The sequence below is a fragment of the Notolabrus celidotus genome, chromosome 12, assembly GCF_009762535.1.
Source record: "Notolabrus celidotus isolate fNotCel1 chromosome 12, fNotCel1.pri, whole genome shotgun sequence".
Taxonomy (NCBI): Eukaryota; Metazoa; Chordata; class Actinopteri; order Labriformes; family Labridae; genus Notolabrus; species Notolabrus celidotus.
Genome location: NC_048283.1, coordinates 16,076,166 through 16,093,165, shown reverse-complemented (window position 1 = coordinate 16,093,165; position 17,000 = coordinate 16,076,166). Strand labels below are relative to the sequence as shown.

Sequence of the window (17,000 nt, the reverse complement as noted above, 5' to 3'; positions counted from 1 at the left end):
GCTGCTATCTACAGCCGGAGTAAACCTGGGAAAACACCAACCAATCCCTGCCATCAGGAGCCAAATTATGAAACCGATCAAATCCCTTCCTGCCGTTCTGCCCGCCTCCTGCGCGCACATTTCATATTTGTTTGTGTTTTTAACTTTCACTATGATAATGTTTTGGTGTTTTCTTACCGCTGAGTGAGACATGAGTTGACGTAGTGCAAAACACAAACCATGTGCTGAGGACTGGTTTTGAATCAGTCATGATCATATGGTCGCGAATCAGCAGCACTCGTGCATGTGAGCTGGGGTGTCGTTTTGGAGGAGCTCGAGGGAAGGGGGGGGGGGGGGGGTTAGATGGAGTCCTGAGGAAATGCTACATTCAAATTCATGCTAGTTTTCTGTGTCTACCAACCCTAGCTTTAAAGGCACTGTGAGGAGTTTAACTGATTTTGAAATAGTCTCACTTTTATATTAATGCCTCCTAAGTAAGTTATCAAGCAGGAGGAGTTTTTCTTCTTTAAATAATTTTCTGTTTACAAAATGTTTTATTACTCATGGCTGATACTGAAGTAAAACTAGCAAAAGATGACTATGGGAGACAAAATAATTATACCGTGTGTTTCTGATAGTAAGGCATTTATTGGGATACTTGAGCACACACGACACCAGGGCCTTACAGTAATAAAGTATAGATTACTCAAGGGGGTTAGTTGGTGTTCTGTTACAGTTAATAATTTGACGTAATTAAAAATCAGTATATTCTCTCATCACTATGCACCCTGCAAAAAGTTGTCTCAAACTAAGAAAAGAACTGTTAAGAAGAAGATCAGTATTCTATTTGCTTTCACAGCCAGTGGACACTTTGGCAAGAACCACAGCTTTAGGATGGGGCTCATGGTAAATGCAGTCTTCATTGCAGAAAAACACTACTGATTTTGTTCAACGGGGGTCACCCGAATCAACACAACATGAAAATGTCCCCCACCTGCCTTCAAAAATGAGGCCACTGATAGGTGACAGTTAGCTTGGCTTGGTAATGTAATGCTAATGACAGGCAATAATTAGCTAGGTTTATTATGAGACTATAGCAGATGACAGTTAGCTTAGTTTAGTAATATGAGACTACTGACAGACGATAGTTAGCTTAGTTTAGCATGGAGAATCAAAATCTTGTCACGATGGGGAAAAATGGAGGAGGACCTATGTGCAGAAAGAAGAGGAGAAAGGCACAAATAAAACATACTAAAATGTCTAAGAAACTAAATCCAAAAGAAGAGGAGAGTGGAAACAGAGAAAGTAAATACACAGAGTAATTAAAACAGGACACAGGTGAAACTAATGGAGCGCCGCCTGCAAGCTAGTTCAGGCAGACAACTCGAGCCGCGCTCATCATACTGACACGTCACCACCTCTCCATCAGCTGATCTCAACATCCTCATTCGGCGGTCTATTTAAACGGGAAGTCTCCCTGTCTCTGCCTCTGCTTGCCAGTGCTCCTGCTGTTCTGCTCAGTGCTGTGTGAAGTTTGTCCCCACCTCCTCCCCGGCTTCCACCTGCGGGCTCCGAGGGGTTAGTCCTATCTCATTGCTCCTAATGTCTGCATTTAAATAATCTACGAGGAGTAATGAAATTCGGAGCCCACACGCCAAACACAATACCGTATGCTGCAATAAACTTATTAAGTAAACGTGAGTTGTCTGACTGAAATATGGTTAATCAAAAAAGAACGGAAACACGCAAGAGCAGGAAGTAAAACTAAACTGAAAACACAGGGATAATGGAGTACAAAATAAAACAGGAAACACAGCAGACTAAACTAAGAAACACAAGAAAGTAAACTAAGGAATACAACATGGGACATGGATCACTAATAACACAAGGACGACGTAGGATAACTAATACAGAAAACAGACAGAGAGGAAACAAAGTATGAAACACAAGGCAAAAACAAAACTGAAGATCAACTCATGACAAATTGGGGAGATAGCTCACCCAGCTCTTGATTTACTTACCTCTACCACCAAATCCCACCAACATTTTGCTCCCTCACATTTGTTTACTATGTAAAATGAATTAAAATACATATGTTTTCAGTTTTACAGGAGGTAAATGGAGGACTATGAGGTTTTAAGTTATACGGTGCAGACTATAGGAAGTCAATATGCTGAATTTGTTGCATAACTTGCTGTAGAAACCCATAACAAGAACCAGGCTACCTGTTTTCCCTTTTTTTATGTTAATGAAATGCTGAGCCAAGCTGGGCCTACTAGCTGCTCAAACTTAGATGAGTGCTGTACCAATCTTACTAGCAAAGTCTCAAACAGAAAGCAAATAACATTAATTACCAAAATATCAATTAGTCTTTTCAATGTTCTGACCACCATAAATGGCACAGTATCGGCATGGCAGCAGAACAAACCAAAAGACCTTGTCTGTGTGTGTACCACCAGAGCTTCATTATAAAATATGTATATTTGTTTTTTGGGTGAACCAACTGTTAAAGGGCAGAAAAAGGCGAGTATGATTTATTTTTTCATGCACATGCATATATCTTGGGATGCATATTTAATTGTACCAGCTGTTTGACTGAGCTGCCATGATACCACACCATGCAGTGTGGTGATAAACAGATATACAACATGGAGAAACTGAGGAGAGACGATAGACAGAGGCGCAGGGAGAGGAGGCAAAAGAGGAGAGCTCATTAAAAAGTTGCATGCCTGCTGTAACAGAGAGAGAGAGAGAGAGAGAGGGAGAGGGAGAGAGAGAGAGAGAGAGAGAGAGAGAGAGAGAGAGAGAGAGAGAGAGAGAGAGAGAGAGAGGTACAGGCAAAGGAGACAGGTAGACCATCAGAGACAAAGTTAACAAAAGACAGAGGCAAAATAGCAGAGCCAGGTTTCAGGGATCGCAGGGAGGAGAAAGTTTGCATTGAAAACGGAAGAAGAAGGTGAAGAAGGAGAGGAAGAGGAGAAAGAGAGACAGACAGAGGGGGGATTAAATGGACAGCTCATGAGAGAGGGAGAAAGGACTGGAGAAGACAGAGGGATTCCCCAATGGCATCTCATCTCTCTCTCTTTCTTGCTCTCCTTCTCCCTATTTCCCTCCTTTTTTTCTCCCAATAAATCATTCTGACTTCTCCTTAACCAACTCATTCCCAGCAGGCGGCAAGAAAACTGTAACAATCTTTCTCCTATCTGCTATCACTCTTTTTTCCTTACTCCCTCCTCCTCCTCCTCCTGTCTCTCTCCATGTCTGGCCTCTTCTTCTCTTTCTTGCACACACACCTTGGGCGCACAGAATGTGGCAGCAAAGGTGACAGAGGGGGGCAAATGACTTTACATTTTTCCACGTCTCAAAGCTTCCAAATATATGGGGCACATCACACTTGCATAAAAAAACACTCTGACTTAATTGCTGTAGATTAAAAATGCATTTTACAGGATTAATTAAAAACAAGCCATTTAAGTTATTTTCAAAACTTTGATAAACCTCTAGGATATTACAGTAAACATGCCTAACACTGTAAATTCAGCCTGTATTTACTTTAAAGTGGATATTACATGCGCATGCATGTGCGCGTGAACATGCTTGTTAATGTGCTGCAGCTTTAAGAGGATTGTGCATGATATTAGTGCTGTATTAAATTGACTTATGCTGTCTGGGGATCCATGCCAGGAGGGCTGATACTTGCAGGGGATACATGTGCGCCTGTGTCTGTGGCTGTTTTTTTACCCTTTGTCATAAAAGTGTGCGTGTATGTGTGGCTAGGGAGGAGGAGGAGGAGGAGGAGGAGAAAGGTGTGCGTGTGTGTGTTGGAGGGGGGGAACATTGAAAAATAGACTGCAGATGGTGGCTGCAGACGTATCTGACAAAGGGGGGACGGATTCAAAGCTTTCTACCTTTACACCAGGAGAGGAAGAGGAGGTCGAATAGTTGACGGGAAAAAAAAAACTTCAAGTCGCAGTGATGCCTGATGTGCTGCGATTCGGTCACAATATTGGAGGAATGCGCTTTTGTCGCTCGCAGGGGGTGGAGTTAGAAAGTGAACGAGTGCTGCCTACCAAACAGAGAGAGGAGGAGAAAGAGGAGAGGAAGAGAGAGGAGAGAGACGGGTGGGCAGGCTGCTCACCGTAAGCGATGGTCCTCGGATAGAGTCTTGGAAGACCTCATGAAGCTGGCTGGTTGAATTGTTGCAGCGATTATTGATCCCGGCGTGCTAAACATCCCTCGGACCTTTTAAAGGAAAAAAACTGCAGCAGCACGCATTTCAGGAACTGTTGAAAAACGAGAGGACTTGCTTTATATTCACTATTTTTTTTTTCTACTATTAATTTACTTTCATTGAGGCTGTTCAAGCCAATAGAGAGCAACTCTTTCCCAACGGAGAGGACCCTTTCATGCCCGGTGGGAGACCGACCCCCTTCTTGGACCCGATACCGGCCCCCTGCACTCCTCTGGCGGGCTTACGCGCAGCAGTTCCCGGTGAGAGGAGAGGACTTCCAGAAAGCCCCTTGTTTGAAGCCCCAGGATTTGTGTGGGAGGGAGCAAGGGAGGGTGAGGGGTACGCAGCTTGTGGTTTTATGGGGGGGAAGTGGGGACCACGGTAACTTAACCCCACAATAGACTTCTGAGTTTTACAACACTTATTAACCACAGAGAGTCGTACAGTCTGTGAACGTATTCATTGTTTGTATGCAGGCTTGAAGCTTTTTGTCTCCCGTCTGTCTGTTAGGCATTTGCTGGGATGTTTGAGTCGCGTTGCTTGGTGGGGTGAAGGGACCGAGAGAGTGGCCGGAAAGAGAGAGACCCCGAGGGACGGAGGGCCGAGAAAGGAGTCGGGAGCATGGCTCTGGTGGTGCTGTCTCTCTGGGCGCTAACGAGTCTCACCTGGGCGGACCTGAGCCAGGTGTCAGCCAACAGGCATTCCGTGTACTGGAACAGCTCCAACATACAGTAAGACCCCCACTCCTCATGTGTATCAACGTGTGAGTGTGTGTGTGTGGATGTGCCTTTCCCTTTGATCTCTCCATTCTCCACCTGTTAAAGGGGATGGAAATGCCCCTCAGTCCCTCAGCCTGCACCGTCAGGTGCACACGTTGAGTTTATCGATGGTTTAGTGCAGGTTTTGGTTGTATATTCTACTCTTTTGAGAGGAAGACATTCTTTAGATCCACAAAAACTATTTAAAAAAAGGCCTCTCGTGTTTCTCCGTAGGGTAAAGCTATTTTTGAGTCTGCCCTGTCAGACCCCTACTGTGCAGTCAAGGTGGCTTCAAACCATCTTTTCAACACCTCCACTTGCACAGCTAGCAGGACATATTTAGTTTCTGTTCTTCAGTCAAATATCAATCCATGCATGGTAGTGTATTCGAATCCTTCTCTCCTTTTCTCGACCTTCTTTTCTACCTTTAGCCATGCACTGCGAAGAATCAGTAAAGAAATGGAATAAAGAATCACATGTGATTCTTCTCTGTCCTCCTCTCTCTCTCTCTCTGTCATGTAACTCGGCCCCTCTCAGTCTTTCTCTGTCTTCTCCTCTATCTGGTTCAATTAGGAGCACTTCTTCATCCTGACCCCATTGTGTTGGAGCAGTGTCACTATTCAATCTCTCCTTTGCGCTCCCTCTCCAGCTTGCTCTCTCCTTCTATCCCTCTCTAACCCCCTTTTCTTGTTTACACTCAGTCCGTTGGCCTTTTTGTTATCCTCCTAATCCCTCGCTTCTCGCCCCTATCTTGATTCAAGTGAGAAAAGCTTTATTTCTCCTCTTTTTTCTCAAAGCTGTCTTTTTTAATACTGTCCTCTAAGTCCATGGCTCCTCTGTTGGATCCTTAAGAGTGAAGCGTTAGTCTGCAGCAGTACACTGTAGGCCTATCTGTCTTCCTTCATTCATAGTAAAATCCTCTAAATTTATGTTTTATTAACTGGGTTTTAATGTGGCTTAAAATACGCATCCACTTTTCATTTGTTAGAATGACACACACTTTACTTTCTGTTCAAAATACGAATAAATGTGCTGTTAATTTGCAACTGAATAACAGATGTGCTATAACATATTTACTTATTTTTTAATTTGCATTCTAGTACATAATTCAGCCAGTCCTTCTCTCCAATGCATTTGCATATATTTTCAAATATGTCCTTAAAAATGTAATGATCAACCTACGTTTGAGATTATGAAGTACCCAAGAGCGCATGACACACTCTTACACACACCTTCCTATTTCTCTCCGTCTTACAGTGAATCCTCTTTGCTTTATTTCGGGTACCAGGGGCTCCTCAAAACACCTCAGTTTGTGGTATTTACTTCTTCAGGAGAATTTAGTGGTCCCCTAAGATGTGCAGTCCGATATAAAATGGCACAGATTTTACGACTGCGTTTATTAAAGACGTAAACAATCCGCAAAGTCCGAAAAAATACTGTTATTTTTTACAGGAGGAGAAGCAATGATTCTTTTGCCGACAGCGGTTTTAGTTTACGGCATGAAATAAAGCTATGGAAGGCTAGTGAATACACTCCTCTCAACAGAATAAATAAACATGATGTAAAATAATAGAAGCCGAAAATATAAGGTTATTGGATGTTGTGCAATACTGTTAACAATATTAGGTTTCCCGAACGTGAGAAAATCATTTCCACACTGGAGAAAAAGTAATACTGCGTGCACAGTTACAGCTAATGCATTTAAGCTGTGATTTTTTTACAACTCTCATCGTGGACGGTACAGTCCTTTTTTTTGCTTTGTAACAATTCAATAATAAATGCTAATAAAATTCCACCTCGGGTTTTCATATCCCAGACAGAAGTTGATTTAGATAAAGTGTGGATAAGACGCTTGAAGGTATGAAGGAAAAAGGGGAGGAGTGAACTCGTGCCCCTTGGTTCAATTAGCTTAACATAACATGAGCAATTTAAACCTTGGAAAAACTCTTCTCTTAACTGAGCCTTTTATCAGCTGCTTTTACGCACAATCGGACTTCAATAAGGAAAGAACAAGCTACTGTTGGTTTTTCAGACAGCAGTGAGAGGACTATAAGAGACTTGAGCAGGCTAACCTTTAACCCGCCTGTTCAGGACCTTAGTGCTCCACAGGCCCACAGTGTCTCCTTCTCTCCTCACATGTTCACTGCCAATAATTTTTTTCCTCTGATCCCAGTGGCGGAATATTCTAAGCCCCTGCAGTGTGAGTCTTAGTGTGTGTGTCTTTTATAAAAGACTGTGGTTAATTAAAGAACACTACATCTCAGTGGACCAGGCTCATCCCTGATCCTCCCTTCTCTCTCTCTCTCTCTCTCTCTCTCTCTCTCTCTCTCTCTCTCTCTCTCTCTCTCTCTCTCTCTTCTCTCTCTCTCTCTTTCTCACTGCACACTGACACAATGACAGTGTATGAGCCGTGAGAGGGGATAACTTTTTCATTCAGCCTACTTATTGAATTAGGAGACAAAGGGGCCATGGACAGTGGCTCACAAAAGGCAGATACACTGCTGGATAACCTGGCTAATCTACTCTTTGAAACCCTTTTTCATACTTTTCCTCACCAGCACATGATCCCATTTCCACCATTTATTTTAATCTCTGCACTCAACACCACAGCATTCGACATTACTAGGATTGGCCGGCGTGTGGCTAGCCGGTGGCGATCTGCGTCTCTGGAGTTTCTGTAACTCGCAGTGCAGTGTGGGGGTTTAGAAGGCCAATAATAAGCTGTAGTATAGCTGTCAGTTTGAGTGGTAAACACATTGTAAAGCCTCAGGAACCTGCAGTTTCTCAACCAGCGCCTGACCCCGAGCAACTCATCAACAACAAGAGACAGGCTGAAACTGTTACCATGGATTAACTGCTTCCAACACACAAACACAAACACACATGCATGCATACCATATATGTTCCCATGATAGCATGCTTACATATATCTCTGATTGTGTTGGTGCACACACACAAACACACACACACACACACACACACACACACACACACACACACACACACACACACACACACACACACACAAACACACACACACACACACACACACACACACACACACACACACACACAGACACACGTCCCTGCTGTGTACTTTTTTTAAAGTCGAGAAAATGGATCATTTCCCGTGTTCACGTCCTGCACAAAGGCTGTCGCCATTGCCTATCAGTCACTTGTCATATCATGATATCCCTGGGCATGAATGTGTGTATAATAGTGTGTGCTTGTGTGTGTGTAAGAATGATTATAAGTGTGTGTTTGCCCTGCTACAGATGTCTCTGCTCATCGATGGGTGACCGAAACAAAACCGAATCCATCAGTCCGTTAAATCACACATTATCTTCCACCACCTGGCAATTAACCACCACCACGAGTGTGTCTGTGCGAAAGTGCGTACGTGCGTGTATATGTGTATGCATGTAATCTAATAACGCAGCAGTTAACCGGTTTGCATAATGGATATCTGCTGATATCTCTTAATTTATCAGCTGTATATTTTTCCAGGCGATTTGGTTGCGCATAAACAAACGCATAAGCATTTCTAGATGCTAGAATGTGTGTTTGCATATATTTCTGTGTGTGTGTGTGTGTGTGTGTGTGTGTGTGTGTGTGTGTGTGTGTGTAGCAATGACATTGTCACCTCAATGCATGCCACTGGAATGAAGCCAGCTATCGCAAGCAGAATTTGCTCCTCATATAAATGCACATGCGTACGTGTGGTAATCGATGCTGAGGTGGAACTTGTTTCATATTCATCCGGCTCGTCAGAGTGTGCAGAGACACGTCACGCAGGGCGGGAGAGAAATAATGCAAGACTAGAAGGAGAGAGAGAGAGAGAGAGAGAGAGAGAGTGAGAGAAAGAGATATACTATGGGACGTGTTGGAGGAGCGAGGAAGTCAGGAATACAGATGTGTTGAATAATAACAGAGCACAGGGAGGAGAGTCATCATAACAATGATGATAATGCTTGGCCAATGCCCTGATCCATGCTCTGAGCTCTTACTTTAGACACCATAACACAGTCTGTGTGTTTTTGTGTGTATGTGTAAGAGAGGGAGAGAGAGAGGGGGAAACACAGCAGACGCAGACGAGAGGATTAAACAGGCCAATCAACCACCCCCTCGACAGCAACACAAACCTATCTGTCTCCCAGCCCCACTTAGGACAACAACATTTACATTTATGAATATGTGCACAATTGAGAGTATTACTCACTCACTATCACAAGACGCACGGCCTGCCTGTGTGTGTGTGCGCTTGTGTGTGTGTGTGGGTACAACCCATCTATCATAGATGTTTGCCCTGCCGCTTCGGAGGGTTTGCTACAAGCACACGCAAACGCTCGCACACAGGCTCAGTGATCATCATAACAGTCATACGGACACAGACTGTTCATTAGCGGTGAATAATACGGCCACATAGCGAACAGGTGAATGGGTGCCGGTTTATGTGGCGATGTGTGGGTGTTTGAATGTGTGTGGCGTGCAGAAGCTTGCACAGAGACGTCATTAATTAAAAGCAATAGGGAACACCTGTGTGATGGATGACTTCTGTTTGCATAATAAGATCCAGTGGCCCCCCCTGCTTTTATGTGGGTGCATTTTTCTGATTGGACAGCTATTGTCTGCTAGCTGAGGCGAGCAATAAGGGACGTGAACAAGAAAGGAGCAAAAGAAATGAATTATTTTCTCGTCCTCCATCATTTTTTCTCTCTTTGAGGATGAGCTAGATTTCAGGAGAGCGCTCCCACCTCTCTCTATGCCTCTCATCCTCCAATTGCCTGATGGGAAAGCACTCTTGGGGTGTAGATATTTTGGGAGCTCTGTAGTTTAATGCAATGTTGTGAGACTCTGTCAAATTAACTTGGACTGAATCTTTCCAGTGCGAGAAAATGTGCTGGCTTTCTTTGAGCTCTGGTTTTCCTTCACCTCAGTTCACCTCTCCGAGAATTTCTTTTTCTTTCCCTCTCACTGCACTGCTTTGAGGTTTTGACCAAAGCCAACTCAAACACAACTCCTTGCAGGCTCTTTAAATTTACAAATATACACATTAAACACTCAGACTGATCTTGAGGAAAAGACAGGCCTGAAATATCGAGCTTACCGTGTTATACCACATCTTTTGATTGGCTCTTTCATTTCCTCAAACGCTGTCTGATAGACACGATCGACTAATCTGAGGCATTGCTGTGAAAATAGAGTGTTGATGTTTCGCGTTAGAGCTTGCTCAGTCTTGAATCCATCGCTAACTGGCCACTGTAATGGTTTCAATAAAAAGGAAGCAAGATTTTAAGTAGTCAAAGGGTATAATTTGGCAGAGACCAAGCTGAAATAAAGTCAGCCAGAGTTGAGCAACTCTGATCCAACCTGACACAAAGTAAGGGCATTAGAGGTGCAAATGGCTCGGTAGGATTGGCATTGATTTAAGTGACTGTGGTTTCCAAGCAGTGGTTAGCAGAATGTATGCCATTGCAGAAGAAATGCTCTGAATGGTTGTTCAGAATGAATCAACTTCCAGCTCGTATTGCAATGGAGGTAGGGGAAAGACAGGCTTTTTTTTCGAAGGGGGGAATGATGCAAGTCATTATTAGTAAGTTTAATCACTATCATGGCATTGATCAGATTGGTTGCAATGCAAGTGAAAATGCCTCCTCTGTAGACTACATTCAGTGTAGTACACCAGTCTATACACCATAATTCATTGCTCCTAAAAACATCAGCTTATTTCTTCCTTACCAAAACAGTAGTCTAAGCATCTTATACATGTATGTTCTCCACTAGCAACTACTGTTTCATAGTTGCAAAAACGATGATTTCAGGTCAGGTGTTACATAACAAGCAACAGAATTGTAGTACTAGCAGAATTGTAGTACTAGTATGGAATAAAACATCAATCAAAGTAAGATAAACATAAGGCATCGCTATTTTTTTTTAACCAATATCACATTTAAAGGAAAACATTGTGTTATTAAAGTCCACTCTGTATGATCTTCCAGTGTACTCAAAGGGTATCTGGGCAGGATAGGATAAGTGATGCAACACGACACGAAAGGAAAAGAAACAAAGTCATACTATAGGACACAAAATAATACTATACGACCAAGCGGCAAACTCTGGTCTAAATATATGAGTTATGAGTATAAGTGCTGAAAAACTGCAGTTCACTGCGGATCCGCTTGAGGCTGGCTCCAGAAGTACTGGAAACCACATACACACCAGTTCAAAAAAGCCGATCTTTACAGCAGAAATAAACATGTTTACAGCCTGGTACAAAAGACGAGTGTAGTCTGCATAGCTAATTTCTCGATCGGCACACACTGTAGGGGGGTGATTCTTTTACTAACGCTGCAATTCTGAAGATATTGAGATCAGGAGTCTTCCAATGAGAGGCACAGCTGACTTGATTGACAGGCGGGAACACTGTAGCTGTTGGCTGGGAGGCTCAAAGTCCACCTCTTAACGTCACAATTGCTCGACAGCAGCAATATGGCTGCCGCCGACGATTGGCCTCAAAACAGCGCTTCAGACACAGATGGGTGACGTAACGGATCCTATGTCCATATTTTATACAGACTGTGTATACAACACGACACAGAACAAAAAAAATCATACTATACGACACGACACAAAACGAAATCATACTATACGACATGATAGGGGTGACACGTCACAAAATGAAACAATATGCTTCATTACAATGTGTCATGATACCATACAGTACGATTCTTGTGTCCTTTTGGAAATTTGCCTTAGACTCAAGTGCTGCATTCAACTGTGTCTACAGTAGTCTGAATGCACAAAAACTGTCAAAACGGTGCAAGAGGCTTTATCCCTACAGCCTCGAGAAATATTGAGCACACGAATCAAGGTCACAAGCAGAACCGTGCCAATGGAAGTGCATCTTTCGTATGGACCTAACGCTAAAACTGGCAATGCACATACAACAAGTTAGGGCAGCAAAATGTAAAAACAAACAGAAGTTGCATCACTGCTGGTGTTTCCCAAAGGTTGAGATTGTATTCTTAGAAGTCAACCTCAGGGGAGGTGGAGGTGTAGTGTGGTGGGCAGCAGTAGATTCAGAAGCTAAGAACGGCAGATGAATGCTGCACTTGAACAGAATTCTTAGTCAATGTCTCCTACTTCTTCTTCCATATTTTCCAATATTTTGGGCAGTAAAACGTACAGAAATACAAAAAAAAGATCAGATTTTAAGAGTGTGAGTGTAGATGCCTCTGAAATGATTTTAATTCATGGGTAGCATTGACTTGTGTGACAACCTGAGTGTGTATTTTTTGTCTGATGAACACAACACAGTCATTTAACAGTGCACATTGAACACTTTCTGTGAGAAGCGCTTTTAATTGTGACAGACAGTTAAAATAATAACGTAGGTGATGTTTTGACACTGCTGTCAGCCTGTTTTAATGCTCTGCGCACGTCTGTGTCATTTGGTTGAAACTTCAAGGATAATGCATGCAGAGCTGATGTGTGTTGATAATGTGATATGGATTTTATTTGAAATCTGTCCTTATCAATGCTGGGACCAGTAATTTATATGATCCAAGGCACTGACAGATCTCTGAAAACCACAAGTTTACACAGAAAGTTCTTATTTTCTTCATGTTTAGTGACGGTACATTCACAGTTGTTATGTCCTGTGTTACTGATATATTCCTTTTGTTTCAGTAAAGCTTGAATGGCATGTTTGGATGCAGCGTCATGTCCTGGACAAAGATCAGGCACAGTAAATCAAATAATTCGAACCCAGTAACTTTCTTTTAAATATATTTCAGAATGCTGTCTGTTGTTTGTAGTCATAACTTCTGTATTTCTTAGTTCCACATCTGCCAAAGTGTGCACGCATGTTTATCATATCATTTACCACCTGCTGGGAATCACAGCAGCTTAGAGCAGCTGCCGCTCCGCTAAATCCCGAGGCAGACAGACAGAAAGACTTTCTGAGTTTATAAAGCCGATAACAGGGTTTCATCTTGATGCCGTAAAAGATGACCAAACACATCACGCTGAGACTTCTGGGCCAGTTAGGACTGTTCTCCTAATTTAGAGATGCTTGATAAATATGTTGCCAGGTTTGGTTCTTGTGTGGAGTTTCCTACAGTGTGTGTGTGTGTGTGTGTGTGTATGTGTGTGTGTGTGTGTGTGTGTGTGTGTGTGTGTGCGTGTGTGTGTGTGTGTGTGTGTGTGTGTGTGATTCACTTCACAACAGCTTCCAACCACATGCAGTCTCTTAAATTGGCTTTGTTTCTAGCTAACACCTTTTTTTATAGTCCCATTGAAAACTGTAATCTGATTCGTAACCTGTGAATACATTTTTCTTAATCTCAGGTCTGGTATGTGTTTCCACTGCAGACATCCTTAAACTAAGCCAGGGAGGGTTGAATGGTAAAAGCAGTGTGAAACGTGTAACTAGAAAGACAATAACATCTGATGCAACAATGTAAACAAAGGGAAGTGTGCATATGGTTGAGTCTCGCTGATGTTAAAGAATTTACTAAAATAATCTTCTTGGAGTGTCTAGAGTCTCCTTCACAGACAATATTGTGTCTTCAATTGCTCAGGAGGTCGTTGTCATGCAAAATGTACCAATTATGTTGCACTGCTTTGTTTTGTTGTAGTCAAAACTTTTAAATTCCATTTCTTTTAAAGTTATATTTTGGTCATTTTTGCTTTTATTGATAGAGCAGCTGAAGAGAGACAGCATATGTGGGTATTAGAGAGAGGGGGATGACATGCAGAAGAGGGTTCTGACTGAGAGTCGAACCAGTGACTGCTGCAACACGGACACAAGCCTCTGTATATGCAGTTTTGCCAACTTACTGAGTTTTCAGACCCCTCTAACGACCCTTTTTTAAAAAAGTGACTACCGACAAATCTGGCGACTTTTTCTGGTTTTAAATGAAGTCTTTTTGAGACTGATGTGAAAGCATGTATAGTTCTCATCGAGCAGTGGATGCTGCTGTGATTGCTTCCTAACTGCATTCAGAGCAGGCAGCGTTCATCCCTCAGCATTCAGACTGCAAACATATCACGCATGTACGAAGACACCGCTGGCTGATCCCACCTACTGTCTTTTTGGTCCATTTAGATTGGTAATGAAGATTGTATACAATAAAGATGTAGAAAATGTTATGGGTGAAAAATGTAATGTTTTACTTTGATTTGTTGTAGGCTCCTGAGTGTAATTATAAACATATTTAGGGTGTTTTTTACTCTCTTTCTGATTCTACCTAAACGTTACACGTCTCTCCTGCAGCATCCATTATAATTTGAATTAAAGCCGCAAGCGGCGATGTGCGGGCCCTCGTTCAAGCACCGCCTGATGTGCGCGAGTCCCAGATGTGCACTACCGCCTGATTTAAGGCACCGCCTGGTTTAAGGCACCGCCTGATGTGCTGCAGGTTTTGCTGTGCTGCCTAGGCTGAAACTGTCAGCATACTCGTGCAGTTATCAGCATAGTGTACATTGCAGTACCGCCTGTCACCAGTAGGTGCTGCTGTGTCTTTAATTATGTTCTGATGGATTGTTCATCACAGATCATTATAGAAAGAGTTGTGATCACAAGCATGTTAAAAACATGTTCTGAGAGTAAATACTGCTTGTGTCCATTAGGTGGCGCTATTCATATGACAAACATGTGTATATAGATGAGTTCAGGCTGGGCCCATGATGAAACATGTCAAATTTGGAAGAGATCGGGTATTGTATGTAAATGTCAGTACCATGTATTTCCTGTGGGTGGCGCTATGGCTGTAGTAGATAAATGAGTCCATAGGTGTGTTGAGGGATGGACCCTGATCATGTGTATGTAACTTCAAACAGATTGAACACTGTATGAAGGAGCTATAAGTACTTCCTGTTTCATGGCGAGACATCAGAGTTTGAGGCGTGGCCACGCCCACATCCATTGACTTAGGAGGTACCCTTTGACAAATGTTCATCTGCAGTGTGACAACGACATTGTGTGCGAAGCAGGAGTTGATTGGACAAAAACTGTAGGACATGGTATTTTCTGCTGCCAGTAGGGGGCGCTATATGATATTGGTGATTATTTGCCTATAGAGGCGTTCAGGCTGGGGCACTTATCATGCATGAGCGGCCTGGGCCTGATCCATTATTGCATATGAGAGATATAACTGTTCAGAGATTTTCAAAATGTCCTCCAAATGTAGCGAGGTGCCACGCCCACACCGATTGACTTAGAGAAATTCTGTCTGATAACTTTTGATCGTCAATGTGTCTACTTCAAAATGTGCGTGGTTGGGAGTTGATCGGAGCAAAATTGTAGGAGGAGTTTACACAAATACGTAATCTTGCAAATCGGGTCAAATCAAAATGGCCGACTTCCTGTTGGGATTTCACCACGACGTCAAGAGGCTTTTTTGTAGGTCTTGGCATGACACCTTACCAAAAAAAATTTGATGCATGCATGTTGAACCGTCGTGAGGGGCTGGCCCTCCAAAATTTTCAAATTCAAGGGGGCGCCGTTGAGCCATTTTGGGGATTTTTTTTTCGGGACCACAAAAATGTCGAATTTTTCACCAGGCCTGGTGCATGTGCAGCGGTTGGGGACTTTTGCACCGCGTTAAGGCAAGCACATTGGGGTTTGAAAAGTCGGGAGAAGAAATAATAATAATAATTAAAGCCGCAAGCGGCGATGTGCGGGCCCTCGTTCAAGCACCGCCTGATGTGCGCGAGTCCCTGATGTGCACGACCGCCTGATGTAAGCCACCGCCTGATGTGCTGCAGGTGTTGCTGTGCATCCTAGGCTAAACTTAAACTGTGAGCTTACCTGTGCAGTTATCAGCATAGTGTACATTGCAGTGCCGCCTGTCACCAGTAGGTGCTGCTGTGTCTTGAATTATGTTCTGAAGGATTGTTCATCACAGATCATTATAGAAAGAGTTGGGATCACAAGCATGTTAAAAACATGTTCTGAGAGTAAATACTGCTTGTGTCCATTAGGTGGCGCTATTCATATGACAAACATGTGTATATAGATGAGTTCAGGCTGGGCCCATGATGAAACATGTCAAATTTGAAAGAGATCGGAGATTGTATGTAAATGTCAGTACCATGTATTTCCTGTGGGTGGCGCTATGGCTGTAGAGGATAAATGAGTCCATAGGTGTGTTGAGGGATGGACCCTGATCATGTGTATGTAACTTCAAACAAATTGAACACTGTATGAAGGAGCTATAAGTATTTCCTGTTTCATGGCGAGACATCAGAGTTTGAGGCGTGGCCACGCCCACATCGATTGACTTAGAGAAATTCTGTCTGATAGCTTTTGATCGTCAATGTGTCTACTTCAAAATGTGCGTGGTTGGGAGTTGATCGGAGCAAAATTGTAGGAGCTATTTACATAAATACATACTTTAGAGGTTGAAAAAATGTACTCCAAGTTTAGCTCGGTGCCACGCCCACAAAAATTGAGTTAGAGAAATTCTGTCCGATAACTTTTGATCGTTAATCTGTCCACTCCAAAATGTGTGTGGTTGGGAGTTGATGGGACCAAAACTGTAGGAGATGTTTACACAAATACATACCCAAAATAATGGGGTCAAAAACAGAAAAATCAAAATGGCCGACTTCCTGTTGGGATTTCACCACGACGTTAAGAGGCTTTTTTGTAGATCTTGGCATGACACCTTACCAAAAAAAATTTCATGCATGCATGTTGAACCGTCGTGAGGGGCTGGCCCTCCGAAATTTTCAAATTCAAGGGGGCGCCGTTGAGCCATTTTGGGGAATTTTTTTTCGGGACCACCAAAATGTCGAAATTTTCGCCAGGCCTGGTGCATGTGCAGCGGTTGGGGACCTTTGCACCGCGTTAAGGCAACCAAATTGGGGATTCAAAAGTCAGACGAAACAAAGAATAATAATAATTAAAGCCGCAAGCGGCGATGTGCGGGCCCTCGTTCAAGCACCGCCTGATGTGCGCGAGTCCCAGATGTGCACCACCGCCTGATTTAAGCCACCGCCTGATGTGCTGCAGGTGTTGCTGTGCT

General features: G+C 43.1%; 1 protein-coding gene across 1 annotated transcript in view; it reads left to right on the top strand.

Annotated features, from left to right (window-relative positions):
• Positions 1 to 3,639: 3,639 nt before the first annotated feature.
• Positions 3,640 to 17,000, top strand: part of efna3b (ephrin-A3b) — a 113,973-nt gene continuing 100,612 nt past the window's right edge. Inside the window, exons 1-2 of the mRNA XM_034697715.1 lie at positions 3,640 to 4,470; positions 4,721 to 4,941. Coding sequence (XP_034553606.1) covers positions 4,832 to 4,941 — 110 coding nt within the window. The 5' untranslated portion in view covers positions 3,640 to 4,470; positions 4,721 to 4,831. The remainder of the gene's footprint in view (positions 4,471 to 4,720; positions 4,942 to 17,000) is intronic.